Below are 25,871 nucleotides of genomic sequence, written 5' to 3'. Positions count from 1 at the left end.
TAGATAGATAGATAGATAGATAGATAGATAGATAGATAGATAGATAGATAGATGGAGGGCCCAGGGTGAATTGAAGATGAAGGGGTGATATCTGGAGAATAAAATTAAGGGGTAAGAGAGGATTATACTGGAGAAGGAGAAAGGGAGAGGGAGAATGGGGTAAATTATCTCACATAAAACAGACAAGAAAAGGCTTTTACAGTGGCGGGGAATGGGAGGAAGGTGAGAGGGAATGAGTGAATCTTATTCTCATCAGATTTGGCTGAAGGAGGGAATAACATGCACACTCAACTGGGTATGGAAATCTATCTTACTGTATAGGAAAATGGGGGTGGGGAAGGGGACAAGAGAGCAGGGGGTTGATAGAGGGGAGGGCAGATTGGAGGAGGGGGTAATCAGAAGCAAACACTTCTAAAGAGGGACAGGGTCAAAAGAGAGAATAGAATAAATGGGGGGTGGGATAGGATTAAGGGAAATATACTTAGGTTTTCACAATATAACAACTATGGAAGTGTTTTGCATGACTACACATGTATAACCTTTGTCAAGTTGCTTGCCTTCTCAATAAGGGTGGGTGGGGAGGGGGGAAGGGAGAAAATTTGGAACCCAAAGTTTTAAAAACATGTTAAAAAATTGTTTTCACATACAACTGGGAAATAAGATATACAGGAAATGGGGTATAGAAATCTATCTTGCCTTACAGGAAAATTGAAGGGGAAGGGGATAAGGGTGGGGGGGATAGAAGGGAGGGCAGATTAGGGGGAAGGGGTATTCAGAATACATGCCATCTTGGGGTGGGGGGAGGGGCGAGATGGGGAGAAAATTTGGAACTCAAAATCTTGTGGAAGTGAATGTTGAAAACTAAAGATAAATAATAAGACTGTAAAAAAAGAAAAAGAAAAAGAAGAAGACTGGACAGGTAGGGTGCCGAGGGCTAGGTTTTAAAGGGCTTTGAACATCAGAGGATTTCATAATTGATACTGGAGGTGATAGGGAGTTAATGGAATTTATTGAGTGAGGGGAAGGGAGGTGACATGCTCAGACCTGTGTTTTAGGAAGATCATTTTGACAGCTGAGTGGAGAAAGATAGACTAGGCCGGGGAGAAAAGAGGCAGGCAGCCCCACCAGCAGCCAGCCATTGTAATAGTCCTGGAGTGAGGTGATAAAGGCCTCCATCAGGGTGGTGGAGGTGTCAAAGGAGAAAAGAAAATGTATATGAGAAATGTTGCAAAGACAAAATCAATAGGACCTGTCAACAGATTGGATATTGGGGGGAGCCCCCCCACACACTGGGAGGAGTTAGAGAGAGTAAGGAGTTGAGAATAACAACTAGGTTTCCAGCCTGGGTGACTGGAAGAATGAACAGTAATACCCTTTACAGTAAAGGTGAAGTTCAGAAGGGGGGATGGTCTAGAGGGAAGAGATCCCTGGCTCCTCACTCTCACTCTGTGCTACTTGCCTAAGCCACTGTTAAATCTTCTTGGTTTGACCTTCACAACACTTCACTTCCAGCTCAATGGCCAGTCTGCAAGCATCACATCCACCTCAGAATGGACTCCACTCTGAGGCCTGATTGGTGGTCCCTGGAGGTCCACTGGTGAGTCCCGGCCTGGATTGCCACAATTGTGAGGAGCCACAGTTCACTTCAACCAAAACTGCTCTCTCCCGAGTTTCCAGTGATCTCTTAATTTCCAAATCCAATGATCTTTTCTCAATCCTCATCCCCCTCGACCGCTCTGAAGCCTCAGACATTGTTGATCACCCTCTTCTCCTTAATACTCTCTTCTCTCTCTGTTTTCATGACCTATCTCTCCTGGCCTTTCAGCTTCCTCTCAGATATGCTCAATCTCCACCCCAGCTTCCTTGCCCCCTTGGAAGTGCCCTAACCCCTCCTTTCCAGCTCACCTTTATGTTTTGTCTTCCCCTATTAGAATATAAGCTCTTCAAGAGGTTGGACCATTTTGTTTTCTTGTTTTTATATCTCTAGTACTTAACATAATGCTTGGCAATTAGTAAGCACTTAATACGTTCTCTTTATTTGTATATGTCTCTTTGTCTCCACTTGAACAGCCACCAGTCTAACTCAGGATTTTGTCACCTTTAGCCCAGGCTATTGCAATCACCTTCTATATAACTCAGGTGTCTTCCCATTCCCGTTTGTCCTCCACAGCGCTGCTAAAGTGATTTTTCCTAAAGTGTAGGTCTGACCATATAACCTCCTTACTCAGTAAACCCCAGTGACTCCCCATGACCTCTCGACCAAATAGAGCCTCTTCCATTTGGCATTTAAAGCTTTTCATAAGCCTCCCCTCCAAGCACCTATAATCCAGCTTGCCTTGCAGCTCCTCACATGGCACTGCACCTCCTATCTCCATGCTTTGCTCTGGCCATCCCCCAGGCCTGGAATGCTGTTGCTCCCCACCTCTGCTTCTTAGAATCCATGACTTCTTTCAGCAGCTCAAATGCCAGCTTCCACAATAGGCCTCTCTCGGTCCCTCTAGCTGCCAGAGCCTTGCCTCTAAGGCTAGTTTCCATTTATGTATGTTTGTACCTATCTGTGGGGGGAGTGGGGAAGGAAAACAAGCACTTAATAAGCACCTACTTTGTACAGGCACTGTACTAAGCACTTTACAGGTTTTATTTCATTTGTGCCTATTCAATTATGTGTTATCCCCCCCCATTAGAAATGTAAACTCCTTGAGGGGGAAGGGCTGGATCGGATGATGACTTCTTAGGTCCCTAAATCTCTAATCTTCTGATCCTTGAAGTTTTCAGGGACACATGTGGGTTCTGTTTTGTTACAGTTAATTTGAATTCCATGAATGCACAGTGGCTGGGCAGACGACTAAGGCAGTCTGGAATGCTCTGGAAGTTGGAGGAAAGTAGGTCAGGAATTAACAATTCACCAGAGATAATCAAACAGGCAGATAGCTCTACTGTGGCCAAAGACCAGACAGTAGGCAAACTGATGACCACATTATTCATGAATCCTATTTGTATTTAGCTTCCCAGGCCCCCAATGGATTATTTGCTTTGATTTTTACTCTGAGCTAATAAATATGAATTTGGATTTCAGAGATTTGTTTGAATTGAACAAACCTTCCTTCTCTAAACCCAATTGCAGCTCCAATTCACCTTTGTCTAGGGTCTTATCACCTCTTCGATTATTACAGCAGCCTCCTAATTGGTTTCCCTGACTCAAGTCTCTTGTCACTCCAGTCTACCCCATACAGTACGTGACTGCCAACGCCATTTTCCTTAAATACAGCTCTGACCATGTGTTTTCCCTACTCGAACAACAAATAGGTTCCTATTACTTCTAGACTCAAATATGAACTCCTCTGTTAAGCTTTTAAAGCCCTTTAGGTTGTATAACCTGATTCCAACTACCTTTCCAGCCTCAGTGGACATTACTCCCTGACTCCAAGCTGGCCTCCTCTCTGCTCCTCACTCACAACACTCCATCTCTTGCCTCCATGCCTTTGCTCTGGCCATCCCCCAGGCCTGAAATGCTCTCCCTCCCCACCTCAGCTTCTTAGAATCCATGGCATCTTTCAGTAGCTCAAATGCCACCATCTGCAATAGGCCTTTCTTGGTCCCTCTAGCTGCCTTCCATTTATGTCTGTACGTACCTCATATGTGGGGGGAATGGGGAAGGAAATAAGCATCCATAAAGTGCTATGCAGTATATATAAGTGTGTGTGTGTGTGTGTGTGTTGTCTCCTCCATTAGAATATAAGCTCATTGAGAGTCTAGATTGATTCATTAGTTGTACCCCCAGAGCCTACCAAAGGGTCTGGCACACAGTAGGAGCTTAATACTTATTTTGCTGCTGACCACTGCCTCCCTCAATCTACCCACCCTTCTCTCTCCCCCTTCTCTTATTCTTTTCCCCTCCTGCTTCCTTGTAGGGTAAGATGGATTTCTACACCCAAATGAGTGTGTATGTTATTCCCTCTTTGAAGCAATTCCGATGACAGGTTAAAGTGTAAGCTCTTTCACACCTCTTTTATGTGAGATAATTGACCCCATTTTACCTCCTCCTTCTCCCTTCCTCCACTGCATCCCTCTTTCTCACTCCTTAATTCTACTTTTTTTAGACATCATCCCATCATAGTCAATTCACACCTGTGCCCTGTGTCTATGTATGCTACTCCTTCTAAGTGCCCTAATAATGATGAAGTTCTTAGGAGTTACAGGTATCATCTTCCCACGTAGGAATGTAAACTTTTAAACTTATTAAGTCCCTTATGATTTCTCTTTCCTGTTTACCTTTTTATGCTTCTCTTGAGTCTTGTATTTGAAAGTCAAATTTTCTATTAGTATCAAGGAAAATCCACCAATCCATAGAGAGGTACCCTCTTCCACAAATTCCCACACCACAAGCAAGAGAATGAACCCTCATGGGAAAGGATACATGCTTGGGAAACGTGTAACCTGTTTACATAGTAACAGTAACTCACTAGTTACATGGTAATAGTAACTCATAAGTAATAGGAACTCATGTTTCTAAGACTACTGTTAAATCCTAGCTGGAACCCTGTCCGGGTCTTATGCTACCACTTGCTCCTTCCTCTTCTGCACTGATGTCTTCTGGTGTCCTTTGCTGGGCCCTTGCCTCTGTTGTGTTACCACCTCCTATTTTTCTGCTGACCTGCTCTCTCCTGGTTCTCCATTCAACTGCAGTTGCTATGGGATCCATTCCCCACAGGGGAAGTGTTTCCATCTTTTAGCTTGTAGCCAAAGGCACTACTTGAGCTTTTTTCAGAGCTAGGACCACAAGGTCCTGGTATTAGGTTAGGTCTCTCCTTTTAATTCCTTTGCTTCTGCCCCAGCTGCTACTCCCTGAACTGAGTCTGCTATTTGATTTGGAGTGAGTGTATTTCCTTCACCTTCCATCATGCCCCCCGCCTATGGATAGTCTGGGTCCATGCAAATCATCTGTGGAGCTTCACTGAGCAAGACTGAAAGGGTGCATATGTAGTAGTAAATACCCAGTTAAGACGAAAACACAAATTTGTAGTAGGCACAATCAATACAGCTGTGTGATTTCCTCCAGCAGTGTTCACAAGAAGAGAGAAGGTTGACAGGCAAGAGTAATCCAGTTTGGAAAGGGATGGATGAGCAGCAATGGAATAATGGGACAAGTTCCAAGGTTTGTTGCTGTTGTTCAGTCATTTCAGTCATGTCCAATTCTTTGTGACCTTGTTTGGAGTTTTCTTGGCAGAGATACTGCAGTGGTTTGCCATTTCCTTCTCCAGTTCTTTTTACAGATGAGGAAACTGAGACAGAGTGAAGTGACTTGCCCAGGATCATACAGGCAGTAAGTATCTGAGGCTGTATTTGAACTCAGGTCCTCCAGACTCCAGGGCCTTGAATTCAGGTCCTCCTGACTCCAGGGCTAGCACTCTATCCACTGCACCCCGTAGCTGTCCTGGTTCAAAGGTTTAGGACAGGATAAAGGCTCAAATATTGAAGGGAGGAAGCATGACTACTCCTCCTCCTGTTCCAGTATGTCAGGGAGCACGAGAAGTTATTCTTTACTGAAGAGAATGGCCAGGAATATAGTATCCTCAGGAGACAGCCAAGTTCTACAAGTAACAGGGAAATGGAAGGAATGATATATGAAGAACATGGGGCATAGGGCAGCTAGGTGGTGCTGCAGTGGATAGAGTGCCAGCCTTGGATCAAGGAAAACTCCTCTTCTGAGTTCGAATCCAGCCTCAGACACTTACTAGCTACATGATCCTGGGCAAGTCACTTAATGCTGTTTGTCTCAGTTCCTCATCTGTGAAATGAGCAGGAGAAGGAAACAGCAAACCACTGCAGTATCTTTGCCAAGAAAACTCCAGATGGGGGCAGCTAGGTGGTGCAGTAGATACAGCACTGGCCTTGGATTCAGGAGGACCTGAGTTCAAATCCAGTCTCAGACACATAACATTTACTAGCTGTGTGACCCTGGGCAAGTCACTTACCCCCATTGCCTAGCTAAAAAAAAAAAAGAAAGAAAGAAAAACAACAACAACAAACAAGAAAACCCCAGATGGGGTCACAAAGAGTTGGACGTGAGTGAAATGACCAAATAAAAAACAATATGAAGGGCAGCGTGTTAGAACATGTTCCACAGGGGAACGTGGGAGGAAAGTCAAACAGGGAACTAGGAGAGACAGGTCTGACATGAATGGAGACATCGGCATGAGGAGTGAAGTCCAAAGAAGGAAACTTGGGTCTGGGCAGCCTAAGATTCACAATCACATCTATTTGGGCTCTAAGCTGAAAGAGATATCCTAGAGACCACCATTCCTCTTAGGGAAAAGAGGGGGCACCATGGTTAAGGATTCTAGATAAAGCCAGAAGCTGGAAGCAGAGAGAAACTCCACAACCCAGTGCCCAATGGAGCTGTGCCTGGCAACAACCATGGGACCAGGTGATCATCACCTTGCAGAGAATACATGCCAGATGAGGCCAAAGGTGAGGAGACTCAGCAGCAGAGGCACAAGGACATCTTCAGAAGACAGCAGCTACTTGGCAGTATCAAAAGCATGTTTGGCCATAGGCTTCCCATGTAAGTGCTACTACATGTATGTACCATCACCATGCATGTTCCCTATTTGTATCTCTTCATGTACACTCCCTAGACATGTCCAATCTTCCCATTCATGGTGTGGGTAATAGCCAGTCAATAAGCATTTATTAAGCACCTATGTCCCAGGTGCTGAACTAAGTGCTGGAGATACAAAGAAAGGCGAGACAGTCCCTGCTGTCAAGGAGCTCATGGTCTAATGCGAGAGACAAGACATAGACATAGACATATATTTAGGCTAAATTAGAGATAATCAACAGAGAAAAGGGACTAGCATTGACGGGGATCAGGAAAAGCTTCCTGTAGAACAGGGGATTTTACCTGGGACTTGCAGGAAGCCAGGGAAGGCAGAGGTGGAAATGAGAAGGGAGAGCAATCAAGGCATGATGAACAACTAATAAAAATGCCTGGAGTCTGGAGATGCAGTGTCTGGTTTGAGGAACAATAAGGAGGCCAGCTTTACTGGATCATACAGTGTGTGGAGAGGAGGAAGGTGTAAGAAGACTGGAAAGGTTAGGGAAGATAAGACACAAAGGGCTTTGAATACCAAGCAGAGGGTTTTGAATTTGATCCTGGAAGTGACAGAGAGCCACTAGAGTTTTTAGAATGGGGGGGAGGGGCGGTGTTTTGAAATAGCGATTTAGGAAGATAAATTTGACAGATAAGTGAAGGATGAATTGGAGTGGGGAGAGACTTGAGGCAGGCAGACCTCCCAGCAGCTATTGCAATAGTCTAGGGATGAGGTGATGAGGGCCTGCACTAGGATGGTGGCGGTGGCAGAGGAAAGATAAGACATAACCATAATATGGAGAGATGTTACAAAGGTGACATCAACAGGCCTTGGCAACAGCTTGGATATAAGAATGAGAGAGAGTGAGGAGGTGAAGATGAAACCTAGGTTGGGAATCTAGGTGACTAGGAAGATGGTGGTACCCTTGACAGTAGGAATAGGAAAGTTAGGAAGAGCAGAGAATTTGAGGGGAAATACAATGAATTCAGTTTTGAAAATGTTGAGTTTAAGATGTCTGGTTCAAAATGTACAACAGGCAGTTGGAAACAAGAGTCTGGAGGTTAAGAGACAGGTTAGTATTGGAAAAGCAGATCTGGGAATCACCAGCATAGAAATGATCATTAAAACCATGAGAGCTGATGGGATCACCAAGTGAAGTAATACCGAGGGAAAAGAGAAGAGGGCCCTGGATAGAGCCCTAGGAGACATTCGTAGTTAGTGGACATGACCTGGATGATGATCCAGCAAAGGAGACTAAGATGGAGAGATTTGACACATGGGAGGAAAACCAGGAGGCAGTAGTGTCACAATAACCTAGAAAGAAGAGAATATCCTAAAGAAGAGGGTAATTGACAGCGTCAAGGGCTGCAGAGATGTCAAGGATGAGGATTGCCAAAAGACCATTAGATTTGGCAATTAAGAGATCATTAGTAACTTAAATGTTCTATGTTATTTCATTAAATGCCTTTGAACTGTGTCCTCTGGATGACTATTAAAAGTAAACGTGTTGATGGAGACTTGTGGGCTATGGGTTTTTAGTAAGTGTGGGCCCACAGAATGAATACCTTGATTCCGTGATAATTTGTTATTTTTTTGGGGGGGGAGTGGAGGGTATATGAGGTCGTGCCCAGGGAACTACAGTTGATTAATGTAGCAGATAAAGAGTACTGGGCTTGTAGTGAGACTCAACTTCAAATCTCATGCCTCGGGGCAGCTAGGTGATGCAGTGAATAGAGCACCGGCCCTGGAGTCAGAAGGACCTGAGTTCAAATCCGGCCTGACTTGACACTTACTAGCTGTGTGACCCTGGGCAAGTCACTTAACCCCATTGCCTAGTGAAAGACAAAAAAAAAAAATCTCATGCCTCATACACCTACTAGCTGTGTTACCCTGGGCAAGGTAAATTTTCTCAGGCTTCATTTCCTCATCTGTAAAATGGGGATAAACAACACTTGCCTCACAAGGTTGTTGTGAAGATGAAATGAGATAACATGTAAAGCTCTTTTCAAACTCTAAAGTATGCCTTATAGTATACTACATCTCTTCAGAGTTGCCAAATGGGATCATAAATATGAAGGCGATTTTAAAACTAGAAGGCCTTACACAAATACAATGCATCACCACTGTTTTAAAGGAGGATCACAGAGAGAATCCAAAGCAATGACTTTCTAATATGACTCTAATCAGGCATAGTGGCATCTAAGTAGGCGTTTTTTTTAATCGAGCATAGTCTCCCTGGTACCTTTAAAACTCTACTCACATAGGATAGCACGACCTATCTCTAGATAAGGCCAGCTCTTTCTCAGCAAGACGTAGTAGGAAACAACATTTGACTTAAGTCTATAACACTCGGGTTTGAATCATGGCACTAGTGCTCATAGTTTGATTTTTGGCAAATCACTTCACTGCTCTTAGCTTGTTTCCTCACATATAGAAGTTTGCTAGAAATGTTATATTTCTATAAAATAATATAAGTATTATTATTTGGTTCACATGCCAAAGAGTCACAAAGCTGCCTATGATCGGGGAGAGGTAGAAAGAATGTGTAGTTGCAAAGTAATAAATATCCACCAGATGGAGCCATTGCCCGTTCCTTAGCAATAGAGACTTGGCAGCTGTGACGTAGAACCAATGATCTTGAGAAAAGGGATCTTGGGAAGTCTGTCGTGTAGTCTAGCCATGCATAGCAAGTATCTCAGTCAGGTTTCTATTCTTTTCTTAAACATCTGTAGGGAAAAGGATCTCAGGGGATCCCTCCACAAACTGGTCAGTGATAATTCTCATGGTCAGAAATATCTCCTCCTTCCCACATGAAAAACCTTCCATTACAATTTAAAGTCTAACCCTCTCCTTGTTTGATCCTCAGGGCTTTCTAAGGCTATGAGAGTGAAATATAAGCTCTGCCAATTGTCCCATCCTGGAAACTTTGAGTATAGGCCCTGGGTTGAATTGTGTAGTTGTCATCCAGGGGCTAGCCCACCTAAGTTTGGAGAAGCTCATCACCAGGTTTGCCTGCAGGACTAAGAACGTGTGGGTCACCACGACTACCCAGGATCATCTACTATGCCATCAAGGGGCTGGAAATTGGTGGAAGACCTGCCTGATGAGAATGAAGATTCTAGGTATATTGTCTGGATGAAAACATTGTCTCCACACTGGGGATGGTTGGAAAATCACCTATGTAATCATTCCTAGGTGGCTTTAGCCTTAGTTAGAAGCCATGATTGCCTAAATCAAAGAATAAAAACAAAAATAAAAACAAACCTTTACACAATGGACAGCCTTTGAATTGCAACACATTGCTCTTATACAAATAAAAGAAATCATCACCATTATGCACACAGACTAAGCAAAACCACAAATTCAATTCTGTTTAATAAGCATTTATTGTGTACCTACTATATGCCAAGTACTAGGGCTACAAAGACAGCAAATGAAACAATCCCTACCCTCAAGCTTACATTGGACATGTGTGCCCTTTCATACATACACCCCCCCCTTCCTTCCTCACCCCCGTGCATGTTCCCTAGGCATGTGTAATCTTCTCACTTATGGTGAATGAATGGAAAGATGTACCTCAGGTTTATAGGTGAAATGATCTGTTCCCCTGATCATTACCTTGCAGTACTGTGTGCCACAATCCACGTTTCTTCAGAGAATTTCCAGTGCTATCAGCTTCATTCATCCAAGGAGTAGGCTGCTTGCTTAGCTGGACTGACCAAAAGAAAATGCACTGTTTCCCAAACTGAATTGGAGATTTTGAGTAATGTCAGAGAGTTTATTGACCTGGCTGGTATTCCCACAGGTGAGTACTGGCTTTGTCCACTTGATTTTATCAAATACATATGTAGAATTTAAATGTGTAGTGCTCACCAGCAGGGCTACTGCCATGGAGAAATAAAGCATCCTCTTACCTAAAAAGTCCTCTGTGTCCATGTAGCTTCTGCCCATGAAAGTATTTGTTCAACCAACACTAATAAAGAGCCAACCTTCTGCAGAACTCTGTGCTAAATGCAGAGGACAATACAAACTTAAGAAAAAGTTCTTGTCCTCAAAGAGCTTACAGCCTAGAAGGGGGATAAGACAAAGACAATTCTAATATAAACAGTTTTCACTTTATGTAAGTGGGCCATTCTGCAGACCTCTATGTAAAGCAATTTTCATGCAATGTGAATTTGCCCCTACCCACCCACTCCACTTAGCCTATATAACAAAGGCATACACAAAATACATTTTTGCAAGTCATAAAATGTGCTAAAATGCAGACACATTAAATACTGTACTATGATTATAAAGAGAATTATGAAATGAAAGGTAAAGTTAATGATAAAGTATACACACACTGTAAAGTTAACATAGGTAGGGCAGCTAGGCAGTGCAGTGGATAGCACACTGGCCCTGGAGTCAGGAGGACTTCAGGTCAAATCCAGTCTCAGACCAGACACTTGACACTAGCTGTGTGACCCTGGGCAAGTCACTTAACCCTAATTTCCTCACAGAAAAAAAAAAAAAAAAAAGATAAACATAGGTGTGCGGTCTGTTGCTCCTTCCCCACCCACTGCACACAGCTTTTATCACTGGGGGTTGGCTGCACACCTTTTTTTAATGAAGCTGTGGAGAGATATTTGGACAATGGCTCTCTTTTTTTCCCCTCATATATCTGATGATAGTAAGCAATATTATCCTCAACTAATCTTTGAACTTTTAAAAATCTTGAATTATTTGAATCCATCTTTTTAACACATGAAAAAAATTCACTCAAATGATGAAATGCTTCTGCCAACTGTTTCATCGTGAACCTTTTTGGTTTGACCCAGATTCTGAAGCTTCCCTTTCTTCTTTTGCAGTCTTCCCAGCCAGCAACTCAATCAGATCCTCATATGGCAGTTCTTCTCCATGAGACTCAATCACCTTCTCCACTCTCATCCCACTTCTAGCTGCAATTCTTTGTGCTAATTTTACAATCTTGTTACTTACTTCTTTGAACATTTCATCTCGGTCAAATCCACCAAAATCAGGAGTGAACTGCAGGTACACTTTTTTTTCCCAAACTCCCTTTATACGTGTTCTGTTACATCTTCCTATGCCTTTCAGAATTCTTTACGTAAAGTCAAATTTGTGTAATGTGAATTTACATAAAGTGAGAACTAGCTGTATATATTATAGGATAAGCGCAGAAAGGCGAGGTGGCAAAGGGGGCAGAGGTCCAGTCGTGGAGTCAGGAAGACCTGAGTTCAAGTTCTGTCTCTGATACTTGCTGTGTGACTTTGGACAAGTCATTTAACTTTTCTGTGCCCCCAACATGATAAATTACAAAGGAGTTGTTGATATGCACCTAGCAGAGGGGAGGGAGTGTCCACATTGGGAGGCCTCTAGACCAATGATATCCTAGATCTTGAATGGACCAAAAATATGTATTCATATGTGTGTATGCATTAGCACTGTGGAATGGGGGGAGTGCTACATGGGACCTAGTAGGGGAGTTTAGAGGGCTGGAAGAGAATGAAAGCTGGCACAAGGGAATCATAGAAGGCTGCTTGGAGGAAATGGAAGTCAAGTTATTGCATAAAATGATAGAATTTAGAAGGGACCTTAGAGGTCATCTACTCCAACCCATTATTCTACAGTTGAGGAAACTAAGGTCCAAAGTAACTTCTTTTAGAATTCTTCTTCACTACTATCTCAAGGAAGAACAGAAAGGAACAGACTCTCTTTGGGGTTTAAACATCATATCCATGACCACAGACATATTGGACTCAGAATGACTTCCTCTTCATAGGTAGATCAATTATGCTGCTCCAGAACACACACACACACACACACACAGATACATATTCTGTACCTTTCTTATATACACATATGCATAAACTTATGAGAACTATATCCATCAACTTCTTTAATAATAATAATGATAATAGTTCCAATTTATAGAACACTTTAAGGTTTGTGAAATGTTTTATATATGTTATCACAAATGAGGTAGGAGTTATTATTATCTCCATTTGTAGACATGGAAACAGGTTAAAAGAGATTAAGTGACTTGCCCAGAGTCACACAGCTAGTAGGTACCATTTAAAGCCAGGTCTTTCTGATTCCAAGTGTAGCACTCTATCCACTCTGCCACCTAGCTGCCCACCAAATACTCATTGTTGTGTTATCTGGAGCCAAAGGATCAGTAGCTGATCAGGAGGTCTCATGCTGGTATCGAACAGTGTCTTGCCCAAGAGTTTCAGTCTCCCAGTGGTTCAGTCAAAATCAGCTCGGCATTCTCCTCCCTAATGTTCCTGTTGCCTAGCGCATTTCTAATGCGGGCCCAGAACAGGGGCCTCTCCTGGGAATTCTCAGGCCAGGTGATAAATGTTTGCTTTTTCACGAGTTTCCGGAGTCGGTGGTAGCTGGACAGTCGGTAGTTGGGGATCTCCTCCAGGAAAATCAAGATGACCACATCCTGGTAGTCATAGAACATCCTGAGACTGGCCAGCTGCACTTCCAGCCGGCACCACTCACTCTGGAGATAGTTGTTGCTGACTATACAGAGAGTCTTCCGACTGGTGTTAATGGCATTCTGAATATTCTCAAAAATGTCCACTCCTGGTTCAAAGTCCCGATGGTGCAGGCAGAGCTTAAAAGTAGGCCGGCCACCCCTTTCTAGGGCAGGCATGAGCTCCTTATACACCCACTGCTCATCAGCAGCACTGAAGGAGACAAAGGCATCATAGATGAACTCCCTTTTTGTCCGATGCCACTTGGCCAGGTACAGGGACTTAAACATATAGATCCCATATCGCATAGATGAGATCATCTTGGTACCAAACCAAGAGAAGACCATAGTTGCAAGTACCACGCTGAAGGAGCTGAAGAAGAAGATTTTACCTGTGTCAAAATTGCATATGGCAGTATCAATAGCCACCAGTAGGCTCTGTGTATTTGGCTGCTGACAATGGAAGCTCCCTAGGTAGGGGATATGGACACTAGGTGTACTGATGGACCAGTTCTTGAACCACTCATTATCACAGGTGCACTCAAGCTTATTCCCATAAACATCAAAGTACATCAGGGACTTCAGGTTCTGCAAGAGGCTTTGATGAATGATTTTCAGGTTGTTGAACCTCAAAGAAAAGACCTGGAGGTGTTCCAAACCAAAAAACATCTCAGGAACTAATGATTCCAAGTTGTTGTTCTCCAGTCGTAATATTTTCAGTTGTTTGAGCTTTTGGAATAAGGAGGTATTTAAATAGAGACCCCGATCTCCAGCTTTTGTCCCTGAGATATCCAACCTGGTGAGATTAGGCAGCTGGTCTAACTGGAGGTGGTCTAGAAATACCTTGGAATTCTTTCCCAGTAGTAGTTCCTGCAAACTACCCAGTCCTTGGAAGAAGTTGATTGGGATAACCTGAATCCCATTTATTTGTCCTTCTAGGTTGAGGTATTTGAGGGACTGGAGATCCTTAAAAGGAGGAGGCTGGAGACTCTTAGGAGTTTCATAAGTTATTTTATTAAAACTGAGGTCTAAAAGCTGTAGTCCTTCCAGTCCCAGGAACATACCAGGATGAAAACCAGACAGGATGTTGTATGCCAGATCAAGTTTGTATAGTTTTGTGAGGCCAGAAAAGGCCTTTTCCTCTATAGTAGTCAGACGGTTCTGGGAAAGGGTCAGAACCTGAAGCTTCTTCAGAAGTGAGAAAGTGTTCCCTTTCAGAGTTCGGATATTGTTCTCCCGAAGGTTTAGGTTCTCAAGACTCAACAATTGACCAAAAGAGTATTTATCGATTGCCACTATCCAGCACCCAGCCAAATTGAGCTCTTTTAATGCATGTAGTTTATAGAAGGACAGGCTGTTGAGCTCAGTGATGGGGTTTCTGGAAAGAGAGAGGGACTGAAGACGTTCAAGGGGAGCAAATGCAAACTCCGGAAAGGTTTCAAGCCTATTTCTACTCAGGTCTAAAACTGTCAAATTCTGGAGAGAATTCCAAGTCCTGTTGCAGATCAGGGATAGCATGCAACTGTTCAGATCCAGCCATTCAAGGCTGGGCATGCCATTGAACTCACCGTTACAGAGATGGACCAAACCTTTGTTGTGGCTTAGGTCAAGAGACAAAAGCATAGCACAGTTGGTGAGGTGTTTGATGTCCTCTGAGTCGATTCCATTTTTCTTAAAAAATAAAGTTTTTATCCTGGGCAAGTTTTGAAGGAGGTGACATACTGTGCTCAGGTTCACATGCTTTGTGCCAGGCAATGGATTAATATCACTGAGGTCCAGCTCGATCAGATTCTGCAGATATTCGGCCTGAAGCTTTTCCACTTTCATACGTGTCCCACTCAGATTCAAACTCCTCACCTGGGGTAGAGACTCCAGATGCACATTCTGGATAGCATTCTGGGAAATATCCAGGGTGGTTAGGTTAGGAAGTGACAGAGTGGAGAAATCCAAGTCTACCAGCTTGTTCCTCATCAAGATCAACTTGGTGAGGGAAACCAGGGCTGTTGGACTACAGTTCAGGAAAGCAATGGTGTTGCTGGTGAGATCAAGAACCTCCAGGCTTGGCAGATGCTGGACAGCTGCCAGGACATTGGAAAAATTGGTTATCGCGTTTCGAGACAAGCTTAAGTACTGTAAATTGACAAGTGGGACAAAGGCATTTTCATGGATCCAGGTGATTTGATTGTGGCTCAGCAGCAAAGTTTTCAGACTGGACAGGCCCTCAAAAGAAGAGTTGATATTCTTAAGCTTATTTTCCACCAGGTTCAAAAGGGTCAAGTTTTTAAGCCCTTGGAAGGCCCCTGGACCAATGTCCCAAATAAAGTTCCATTCCAGTCTAAGATCTACAAGATTAGACAAATTAGCAAAACTCTCAGAGGGCACAATTTGGATTTTGTTGTGTGTAAGGTTGAGGTGAGTGGTGTATTCAGGGAGATCATGAATGCTTTCCTTCAAGTTGGTGATGTTCTTCCGGACACAGATCACATGGTGAATGTCAAACTCATACTGGGTGCAGTGACGGAATCCATACATCTCTGCCAGTGACAGCAGAGAAAACTCAGCAAATATGAACCACAGCCATTTCAATGGCACACCCCTGGCTTCAGAGTCCATCTTGTTGACTATGGACTTAAGAGACTCAGCAAGAAAAGGCCCCTTCACATGTATGATGCTCCAGACTTCACCCAAGCTTTGGTTTCTCTGCAAAAAGAAGAGAAGTACTATGGAGTATTTTCCCCTCCTAATAAACTGTTGGAAGCCACTTGTACAGAAGTAGGAGCCTTTGTTCTTCAATCCTTCCTCCATTCCAAACCCATTTCTAATGAAATCTCTGTGGATTACTCCCTCAATGACCAGTTTAGTTTTTTCCCCAGAATAAGGATCAGTTCTACACATAGGCAGAGTAGGTAGGTAGTTCTCTATATGGTGACTCTAGGACAGCTAACCTTCTCTGTCATCCATTCCCCATTGTCTAGATTAATGCTTGAAATGCCCCCATTGGAGATTCATTTTTGTATGATACTTTGATCCTGCCTGTTGTATAAACTAGGGAAAGAACATTGTGCTGGGGAGCAAAAGACTTGCTGGTTCTAGTCCTGGCTAGGTACCACTGGATATGGCACTCTCAGAGGAGCAGGCTAAGAGCTCTCTGAGGTCCCTTTTAGATATAGGATTCCATATGTTTCTGTTAAATGCAAATATGATGGCCTCAAAGGTCCCTTCTTGCTTTATATCTAAGATCCGATAAACCTTGTGAGGGTAGTGAGTCTCATCAGAAATTTAGAACTCAGTATGAACAGTTTACTCATAGAATCATGATTTCTCAGAGTTGGAAAGGCCCTCAGAAGCCATCTAAAGCAACCTCTACCTGACCATACATCCCTTCCTTCTATAATCTCTTCAATAAGTAGTGACTAGGCATTTATATGAAGCCCTGTGAGGTAGAGAAACCCACTACACTTCCCAAGCCACTTCTTTCTACTGTAGAAACATATTAAAAACCTTTTTATAGAAAATTCAACCAAAAGTATTAAGAAAGAATATTTTCTCCAGCATAAAACCCTTTCCAGAATTTTTCCTTTAGGAAAATAGGTAAAGGACTTTCTCAGGGAAATAGATTAGTCAGGATAAGGAAACTAACCTCTTTTCTAGATAAGATCATCACCCCCACCCACAGAGGAAGTGAACTTACTTCTATGACTCACTCACCCAAGGGGAATATCTGATTTTGCATACATAGTTCAGAAGATTCAGATCATTGGGAAGAAACTCTTTTCAGTCCTTGAGGGGAGTGGTCCAGGAAGGAATTAAATAGTGACTATTCTGGCATGTTAACCCCAAACTGTATTTCAACACCAGGATCTCTTCCTTGTTCAAGATTCCTATAAATGTTATCTCAAATCATTCTGGGATAGAGAGTCATGCCCAAGGGCACAGGGGGAGATTATGTCAGTTTGGATGTCCCTAGGTTCAAAATACTTAGATATTAGATTTATTAGAAATTAAATGACATTTTTTCCCAGCAGACCTGTGCCTAAAATGCGGAGTACAGTATTAATGTTTTCTTCTTCAACAGTTAACTGGTCCCATTTACTCAGATCCTCATACCTGAAACAAACCATCACTTCTCTTTGAACAGCTTCCATGGCCAACTAAATGGGAAGTGTTTTTCAGAGCAGCCAGCCTTGCTGGCTCCTGATTGGACTCATGGAATGTGCCTGAAAGATCCAGTGTGTCAGACACACAATAAGAGATAGTTGTGCATGACTGTTCACATCTGTATCTGTTTCCACCTTGGATGTTGTATGTGACAAGTTTTCCTTATCTTCTCCTTAGCATCAGGCAGCAGATCTGGACAGCAGATCACCTAGAACTAGTTGCCCAGTCTATGAGCAGGTGGGAATTCCATGAACTGAGTGGCTTCTGACTGGCTAAAAGTGAAAGCTTGGTGTTTTCTTCACTGTTAGTTGGTAGCTTGTTCAATGTTTATGAATCTGTTCTGTTTAGAGAGAGATATAGAAGCCCAAGGAGTGATTGATCTTAAAATGAGCAGATCCTTCATGGTAAAGAGGCATGTGACCACAAGGCTCATCCTTAGGAGTGTTTGACCTCAAGAGATCTTTTTGGTCGTTTTGGAGTGACCAAAACTGGTCAACAGACCCTTCTGACTGAGGGGCGAATATGAAGATCAGCAGATGCTCAGGGTTGGGAAATGAGGCTAGAGACGCCTCTGTGCCCAGTAAAAAGAGCAGGTTCTCCATTAAAGGAGTGGAAACTCCTATCAGTCTCAGGCCCCTGTCGGTCAGTGAGCTGTGACAACAGATCCTCAACTATGCAAGAGAGGTCAGTACTTTGTGTCCGACTCAGAAAAAGTTAGAGGAAGCTCAGATAAGAGAAAAGATCATATAAAAATATCTCTGTCCCAGGAAAAGCTGGCATTTGTATCTCACTCATTAGAGAAATGAAAGATACAAAAGCTTAGACAAAATGAATTAGATAAGGTTTTCAAAAAGGAACCCTGAATCTAAATGAAGAGTATACTCAATGCATTTGTATGTTTGGATATCTATTCTTTGTGTTTGTGTTGATATACACATATATGTTTGACAAAAAGGTGCTCAGGCCTTAAAAAGGTTTTAAAAGTTTTGTTGCCAGTGATGCCAAAAGCACATAAAGGAAAAACAAAACAAAACAATTTTTTTTCTGACAACGGCCTGAAGTTTCTTCAGCAAAGCCTTACCTAGTTAGTGCTTAAGAACCATCTTATAGGTATTATCGGGTTTTTTTTTAAACAATATTTTTTCCAATTACATGTAAAGATAGTTTTCAGCATTAATTTTTTATAAAATTTCGAGTTCCAAATTTTTCCTTCCTCCCTCCCTCCTATCCCCCCTCCCCAAGATGGCAAGCAATCTGATATGTTATACATGTGCAATCCTGTAAACATATTTCCACATTAGCCATGTTGTGAAAGAACACAGAACAAAAGGGAAAAGCCATGAAAAAGAAAAAAAAAGTGAAAATAGTATGCTTTGATCTGCATTCAAACTCCATAGTTCTTCCTCTGGACGTGGATAGCATTTTCCATCATGAGTCTTTTGGATTTGTCTTAGATCCTTGCATTGCTGAGAAGAGCCAAGTCTGTCAAAGTTGGTCATCGTACAGTGTTGCTGTTGTGTCCAGTGTTCTCTTGGTTCTGCTCACTTCACTCAGTTTCAGTTCGTATAAGTCTTTCTGGGTTTTTTTGAAATCAGCCTGCTTATCATTTCTTATAGCACAATAGTATTCCATTACATTCCTAGCAGGTACTGTTATCTTAACTCTTCCCTCCAGTTTGGAAGGAAGCTTATTAAAGTCAGAGTTTTCTCAGAAAAAAAGGTCAAGTTAAAAAAAAAAACATTTTGAGGACAAAAATGCCAAATTTCACTTTAAGAATTTAGTTTACCTGTCTACTGTAAGCTTCTGAATGATTTGACAGAATTTAATTACCTAGTAAATTAGAAGCAAAGGCATCTAAAAGGAATTAAAATAGATCATGCATTTGCAAGTTACTATGAAAGGAACAAACTGGAAGTTATTTTATGTTGTAAAGGAAAGGAAGGGAATAAGCATTTATATGGCACCTACTATGTGTCAGGTACTGTGCCAAGCACTTTTTAAAAACATTACAAATATTATCTTATGGAGTCTCACAATAACTCCATGAAGCAGGTATTATTATTATCCCCATTTTATAGTTGAGGAAATTGAGGCAGAGAGAGGTTAAGTGACTTGCCCAGGGTTACAGTTGGAAAGTATCTAAGGCTGGATCTGAATTCAGGTCTTCCTGATGCCAGGCCCAGGAACTCTCTCCACTGTGCCACCTAGCTGCCCCAAGATGAAAATATCTAGGATGAAGGGGAGTTTAAAAATAGAGCAGAGGGGTTCCAGAGGACACAGTGGAATGGGTGGGAGAGAGAGTGGGGAAAAGGAGCTTCCCTTCAGCAGATGGCAACTGAATGGGAGGGAAAGGGGAGGAGGAGGCAGGAGTTTGCTAGCTATAGTACGGGGAAAGAAACAGTTGATGGAGATCCCTACTCTTTAGAGTCCCAGGATGACTTAACAGGGCGTCACTTCCTAGCCTTCTCCAAGCCAGGCTGCTCTATTCCTTCCCTTCCTTCTTCTCACCTCTAGTTTTTCCTTTACGTGTTGCCTTCCCTTATATAACGTCAGCTCCTTGTAGGCATGGGTAGAAGCAGCAGTTCTGTAAAGGGGTCGAGATCAGCAAATAGATGCTATTTGGGTGTTCCAGGCTGAACTGAACTCATCCTTGAAACCAGACTGTCTTTTCATCCCCAATGGCAAGGACTTAGGCATACCCACATGATGCCACATACATAGAACAAGTATTTGGTTCCCAGTCTCTGAGGACAGAGGACCTCTAATGCCTTTGGTCCCCTGAGGCTTGGGATTGCTGATGGATTTGTTCAGGATCATAAATGAAGATGGGCCCCCTTTAGTGAAGGCCCTCTAGTGAGTCTAATTCCAGGAAGCTTGAGATTTCTCACAAATGGATTTACTTCAACAGAATCTGTTATTTTCCATCTTAGCCACTGATTACATTTCCTTAGTTGCGCCTCTGTCTCAATATGCTATGAGTCAACACTGCTTGCTCTTATTTCCTGTTCTTGGGCCCAGGGCCATTCTCCTCCTTCAACAGACAAAGATGGATTGGATTGGCCCACCTGAGTCAGATAGCCTGGTTTGTTGGGGGCCAATGTATCAAAATTCTTGGAATGCTGTGGGACCCACCCTAGAGAACCTCCTTTGCTTGTAAGTCCAGGTTGTTTCTACCTCAGAAATCAAAAAGACCATATGCTCATAGATCAGGGTTGGAAGGTCATCTATTTCAATTTCTTCATTTTACAGAGTAGGAAACTCAGGCCCAGAGAGGGGAAGTGACTTCACTAGGGTCATACAAGTGTAATGGGGGACATAGTCCTTTGGGAATGAACAAAAAAATCTACTCTAAGGGGCAGCTAGGTGGCACAGTGGATAGAGCACTGGCCCCGAAGTCAAGAGGACCTGAGTTCAAATCCAGCCTCAGACCAAACACTTAACACTTACTAGCTATGTGACCCTGGGGCAAGTCACTTAACCCCAATTGCCTAAAAATTAAAAAAAAAAATCTTCTCTATCTGGTGCCAACTCACATGAATGCTTAGGGATCTTGCTTCTGAGCATGCATAATGGAGGGCCCTGTCCACTTCAGAGCATGCCCAGGTATCCTGTGATAGTTTCTTGTCTATTTATGTTGTAGAGAAAAGGCGTTTAACTGGTTGCTGAGCGCATGACCTCCCAGGCAAGCCTGTGTCTGGGATGGGGCTGCCTATCTGTTTGCTTTGGTTCAGGGCTTTGTGAGATCTTGAAAGTTTGGAAGAGACACCCAGAAGTCTAGCAGCCAAGCCTGGGAAGGAGCCAGCCCTGAGAACCTGTAACCAAGGCCATCAGGGGAACTGGTCCAACCATTATGGAGAACAATTTGGAACTATGCCCAAAGGGCTATAAAACTGTATACCCTTTGACCCAGCAATACCACTACTAGGTCTGTATCCCAAAGAGATCATAAAAATGGGAAAAGGACCCACAGGTACAAAAATATTTAGAGCAGCTCTTTTGTGGTGGCTAAGAATTGGAAATGGAGGGGATGCCCACCAGTTGGGGAATGGCTGAACAAGGTGCAGTATATGATTGAGATGGAATACTATTGTGCTAAAAGAAATGATGAAGGGCATGGCTTCAGAAAAACCTTAGAAGACTTATATAATCTGAATCAAAGTGAAGTGAGCAGAACTAGAAGAACACTCTACACAGTAATAACAATATTGTAACAACAATCAATGTGAAAGACTTGACTGCTCTGATCAGTACAATGATCCATGACAGTTCCAAAGGACCTAATGTGAAAAATGCTATCTGCATCCAGAGAGAGCTGATAGACTCGAGCGCAGGCTGAAGCAGATTTTTTCACTTTATTTTTCTTGCCTTTTCTTTTTTCTTTTTTTTTTTTTTGCAACATGGCTAATGTGAAAATGTTTTACATGACTTCATATATATAATGGATATTATATTTCTTGCCTTTTCTACATGTGGGAAAGGAGGTAAAGTGAAGGAGAGAATTTGGAACTAAAAATAAAATTTTTCAAAATTAAATTTAATCTGAAAAAAATCCAAACCCAACAGTAAATTTACCCAATAGCTGAGACATTATGCCTGGCAAGTAAGGAAGTGACTTGTCCATCTTGTGTGCCATACCCAGAAGTGAACTCAGCAGAGCAAGACTAATTATAGCTGTGGCAGCTAGGTAGCACAGTGGATAGAGCTTGGGCCTTGGAGTCAGGAGGACCCAAGTTCAAATCCAGCCTCAGACACTTGACACTTACTAGCTGTGTGACCCTGGGCAAGTCACTTAACCCTGATTGCCTCAGCAAAAGGAAAAAAAAAAAGACTAATTATAGCTAATAATTTAAGTTTGAGCTGGCTCTCTTTAAGGATAGAGGTGTAAGGGGCAGCTAGGTGGCAAAGTGGATAGAGCTCCAGCCTTGGAGTCAGGAGGACCTGAGTTCAAATTTGGCCTCAGACACTTGACATTTACTAGCTGTGTGACCCTGAGCAAGTTGCTTAATCCCGATTGCCTCACCAAAAAGGACAGAGGTGTAAAGGGGAGCATGTGCCCTGGTTTGGGAAGAGGTTTTGTATTTTGCTTCTTTCTATATTTTTTCCATTAAACATCCCTTTGTAAGAACTAATTGACGTTAATTGTTTAAATTGATAGTAGGGGTGCTAATCCCTGGTATTGATAAGGAGATATTAGCTGGTGGTGACTGGTATTGGAAGGAATACATATCAGAATAGGGGCTCAAGCCAATTGCATTAGAAGAACCTCACTTGATTTCTAAATCTCCTAAAGAAACTCAGAAGAAACTCAGGTCTGATTTAGTGTCGTGTCGCCTTGTTATATGTTCTCTGTGTGTCTGTTTTGTCAATGACAGAACTAAGTTTAGGAATAGTGGGTTCCTTGCTTCAGATAGAAAGGGACCTCATACAATTAGGAAAATCTTTCTGAGATCTACACAAGAACATTGATCAAAAGGCGAATGTGGTGAGAAATCTGTGCTTTGTGCTAATCCTTGATGGCAGGTGCTACCAAGCATTTGTTTTGTTCTGTTTTTAACTTTGGATAAATCAACTAAAGGAAAAAGACTGTAAAAAGTAAAACTTTTCTTAAAAAAAAAGTCTTCAGAAAGGACAAGTCTTTCTTTTCTCTATTTCCAATACTAGCCACATTGGAAGTTGCAGATGACAGATTAAAAAAAAATAATAAAATAAAATAATTAGAAACTAAATTTGTTGTTCTCTACTGGAAATTTCAAAATTATGATTTGAAAGTTTTTATGAAGTATTTTGATGAGCTTCTGAGGTACAGCAAACTTTGTAAAGTTTAATGAAAACAAAAATTGACAGATCAGTCACTCCATAAAAGGAACTTTAAAATGACCAGAGATTGATTTTCAGCTGCAGTTTGAAGTGTTAAAATAAGAAAAACTTAGGAAAACAGTACAGGAAAAATTAGAATAAAGCTTTTGTGAGTTTAAATAATTCTACAACTCAGAATTTTAAAAAAAGAAACACATTTGCTAAGCTCAAAGCAATTTCAGTTGGTCAGTCTCTGAGTTTTTGGGTGTCATTCTATGAAATTGGTTTTAACTTTAGTGCAGACTAAAGGAATGTTTAAAAAGTATACTTAAAGTTGAGACAAATTTATTGCAGGAAGAAACTATGAATTTTTTTTTTATTAGAAGGCAGAACAGGAAAATTTTAGACCACCTTCAGATTCCAAAAGAATAAAAGTAAGTAGAACTGGAATTTATTTACCCATCTGTTGCTTACTGATTTTAAACAACCAACCTGAAGACACCAAGCAAGCCCTGTTATCAGCCCCTACATTGGGACTTCCAGATTGAAGGTGACTCCAAAAGTGCTCCCTGAAAGAGAAAAGCTTGTTTTGAAAGCATGAAGCAACTGGAAGTAAGTGAAATTTAATGTTATCACTGTAGTTTAAATCAATTTTTTAGGTAAACTAGAAACAGAGTAAAACTTGTGTTGAAATCAGTAGAAGTAAAAATTGTATTTTGGTAGAACTATAATAAGTAAGAGTAAGAATTTTTGAAGATAGAAATTATTTCAGGATGGTTCTTGCTTCATTGTCAAACATAAATTAAAGCATAAGCACATTGATAATACTGGGTCCTGAAATTTGAAATCTTAGCAGTTAATAGCCCTTGTGAAAGTTGAAACTTTTAAATTATTACCATTAGTAATTATACAGCTATGTTTCATGTAGGTGAATCTAAAGTTAAATTATGTGATGAGGATTTCTGTTAATTTAAAGTCATTGGAGAATTAAATAACCTAATAACCTACAGTATTGAAAACTATCAAAAACTTTCTAAAAGGAAGAGGCAATTAAGAATACAGATCATTCGAAATCAACAGCATCAAAATGGAAACCACTTTTACACAATTCTATTAAATTATATATTGAGAAAAGAAGATAGTTTTCATTTAGAGTGCATAATAAAGTGGAGTAATAATAACTTACTGTAGTAAAAGGAGTAGCTTTAAGATACCTTTAAGATACCAGTATCTGTGACATTCCTGTGCCATAGTTGGGCCTTGGCCATGAAACAGGCAGATGAATACTTTTCTCCCATAAAAGAAGTTAACTTTGAGAAAGACATAGATGACTTCTTCTCCAAGGTCGTCAATGAGGAACTAGGAGGGACCTAAACTTTGCAATTGTGCTCAGTAAGTTGTATTTAGGTTTGACTGTCACTTATTAAAAACAAAAGCAAAAAAAAAAAAAAACTATAGGCCTTAAAGAAATTGGAATGAATTGTGCAATTGTAAGCCCTAAGGGGAAGAAAAAGGTGACAGTATTGCAATTAATTGGTTTTGTGTAATAAAAACTTGTGCTGAAGTATAAAGAGAAATTTAGTGGAGTAAAGATTAAGTCTGTATGATCAGGAAATAAAGACAAGAGAAAATAAGCAAGTAGGAAAAAGTAAGAGGAGTGCTGGATAAGCTAAGAACAAAGGTCTAGTTTTGAAGGATTTTTATAAAATGAAAGAAAAGATGACAGTTTAAGCAAGTACGGATGAGAGAAGAATGGATATTTTTAAGGAAAGTTGGAGTCTGTACTGACACAGAGTAAATGCAGGGCTTGAAAGAAAAGGGGTTGAAGTTTTGAAGAAGGAAATTTGAGAAATAGTTTTGATCCCATTAAAGAAAAAAGGGATTTGGGGAATTTTTTGAGAAATGCCTTAAGGTATACTGGTAGGGTTAAGTTAGAAAAATAAAAAGAATTGATTTGGCTCTCTGGGTGATTCAAAGAAATAAAGAAGCAGTTATGGGGACTGGGGGCATTGCCATGAATTTTTTTAATATGAGCCAAATAAAAATAATGGACCCTTGTGAAAAATAAGGTTTAGTTACTGCCACTAGTAATAAATCAACTATTAAATCAAATAAATAAAAAATTGATTGGGTTGAAAATTTTATTTTGAAGTTACATTGTAATTGTAGTATATTAGAAAATTTGATCAGTCTTTGAATATATAAGGGGATAATAATAATAATAGCACCTACTTCCCAGGGTTGTTGGAAGAATTAAATGATTCTAAAGTGCTTAGCATAACAATCACTGTATAAGTGTTGACTGTTGTTATTAGCTTTTGGATTAAATAATATATCAAAATAACATGGGTAATTTTTTAAAGAAGGATAAGTTTTTATCTAACTGAATAGATATTCTCTAGACTTCTAGTTTTCTTGCATTGTGGAATTTGGAAGCATGTTACACATATGATTAAAAATGTGAATTCTCTTTTAATTAGGAGCATATGCCTTTAAATACATGCTGCTACGTGACATTTTTCTAAAAACATTGTAAAGTGCTATTAGAGAGGTCACTGCCCTGTTGAGTTATTAAAGTAAATGTGATGTCTTTGAAAAAAAATTGTAATAATTAAGTGCCTTTTGCCTTAAATTCTTATGATTTAGTAAGAGGTTTGAGGATCCTCAACCAGAGTTATGATCTAAATTTCTAACTGTGCCTGTGTAAAGTTACTTTGAAATGAACTAAGTTGATGTCATGTGGCTAAAGTAAGTTTAGCATCTTATAAACTGAACTGCTAAATTAATGTAACAAGATTGTTTAAAAAAAAAAAACCTAATAAATATTCAATGGGTTAAATTTT

General features: G+C 41.1%; 1 protein-coding gene across 2 annotated transcripts in view; it reads right to left on the bottom strand.

The window, feature by feature from the left end:
- Positions 1-12,656: 12,656 nt before the first annotated feature.
- Positions 12,657-25,871, bottom strand: part of LOC114025804 (toll-like receptor 13) — a 28,150-nt gene continuing 14,935 nt past the window's right edge. The window contains exons 2-3 of one of the 2 annotated variants that reach the window (XM_027839337.1): positions 23,521-23,597; positions 12,657-15,774 (exon numbers count right to left, since the gene is read on the bottom strand). In XM_027839337.1, coding sequence (XP_027695138.1) covers positions 12,823-15,687 — 2,865 coding nt within the window. In that variant the 5' untranslated portion in view covers positions 15,688-15,774; positions 23,521-23,597 and the 3' untranslated portion in view covers positions 12,657-12,822. The remainder of the gene's footprint in view (positions 15,775-23,520; positions 23,598-25,871) is intronic. The other variant, XM_027839345.1, reaches the window with a different exon arrangement.

The sequence above is a fragment of the Vombatus ursinus genome, unplaced genomic scaffold (assembly GCF_900497805.2).
Source record: "Vombatus ursinus unplaced genomic scaffold, bare-nosed wombat genome assembly UNPS02004691.1, whole genome shotgun sequence".
NCBI classification, from domain to species: domain Eukaryota; kingdom Metazoa; phylum Chordata; class Mammalia; order Diprotodontia; family Vombatidae; genus Vombatus; species Vombatus ursinus.
This window is presented reverse-complemented; position numbering and strand designations above follow the sequence as displayed.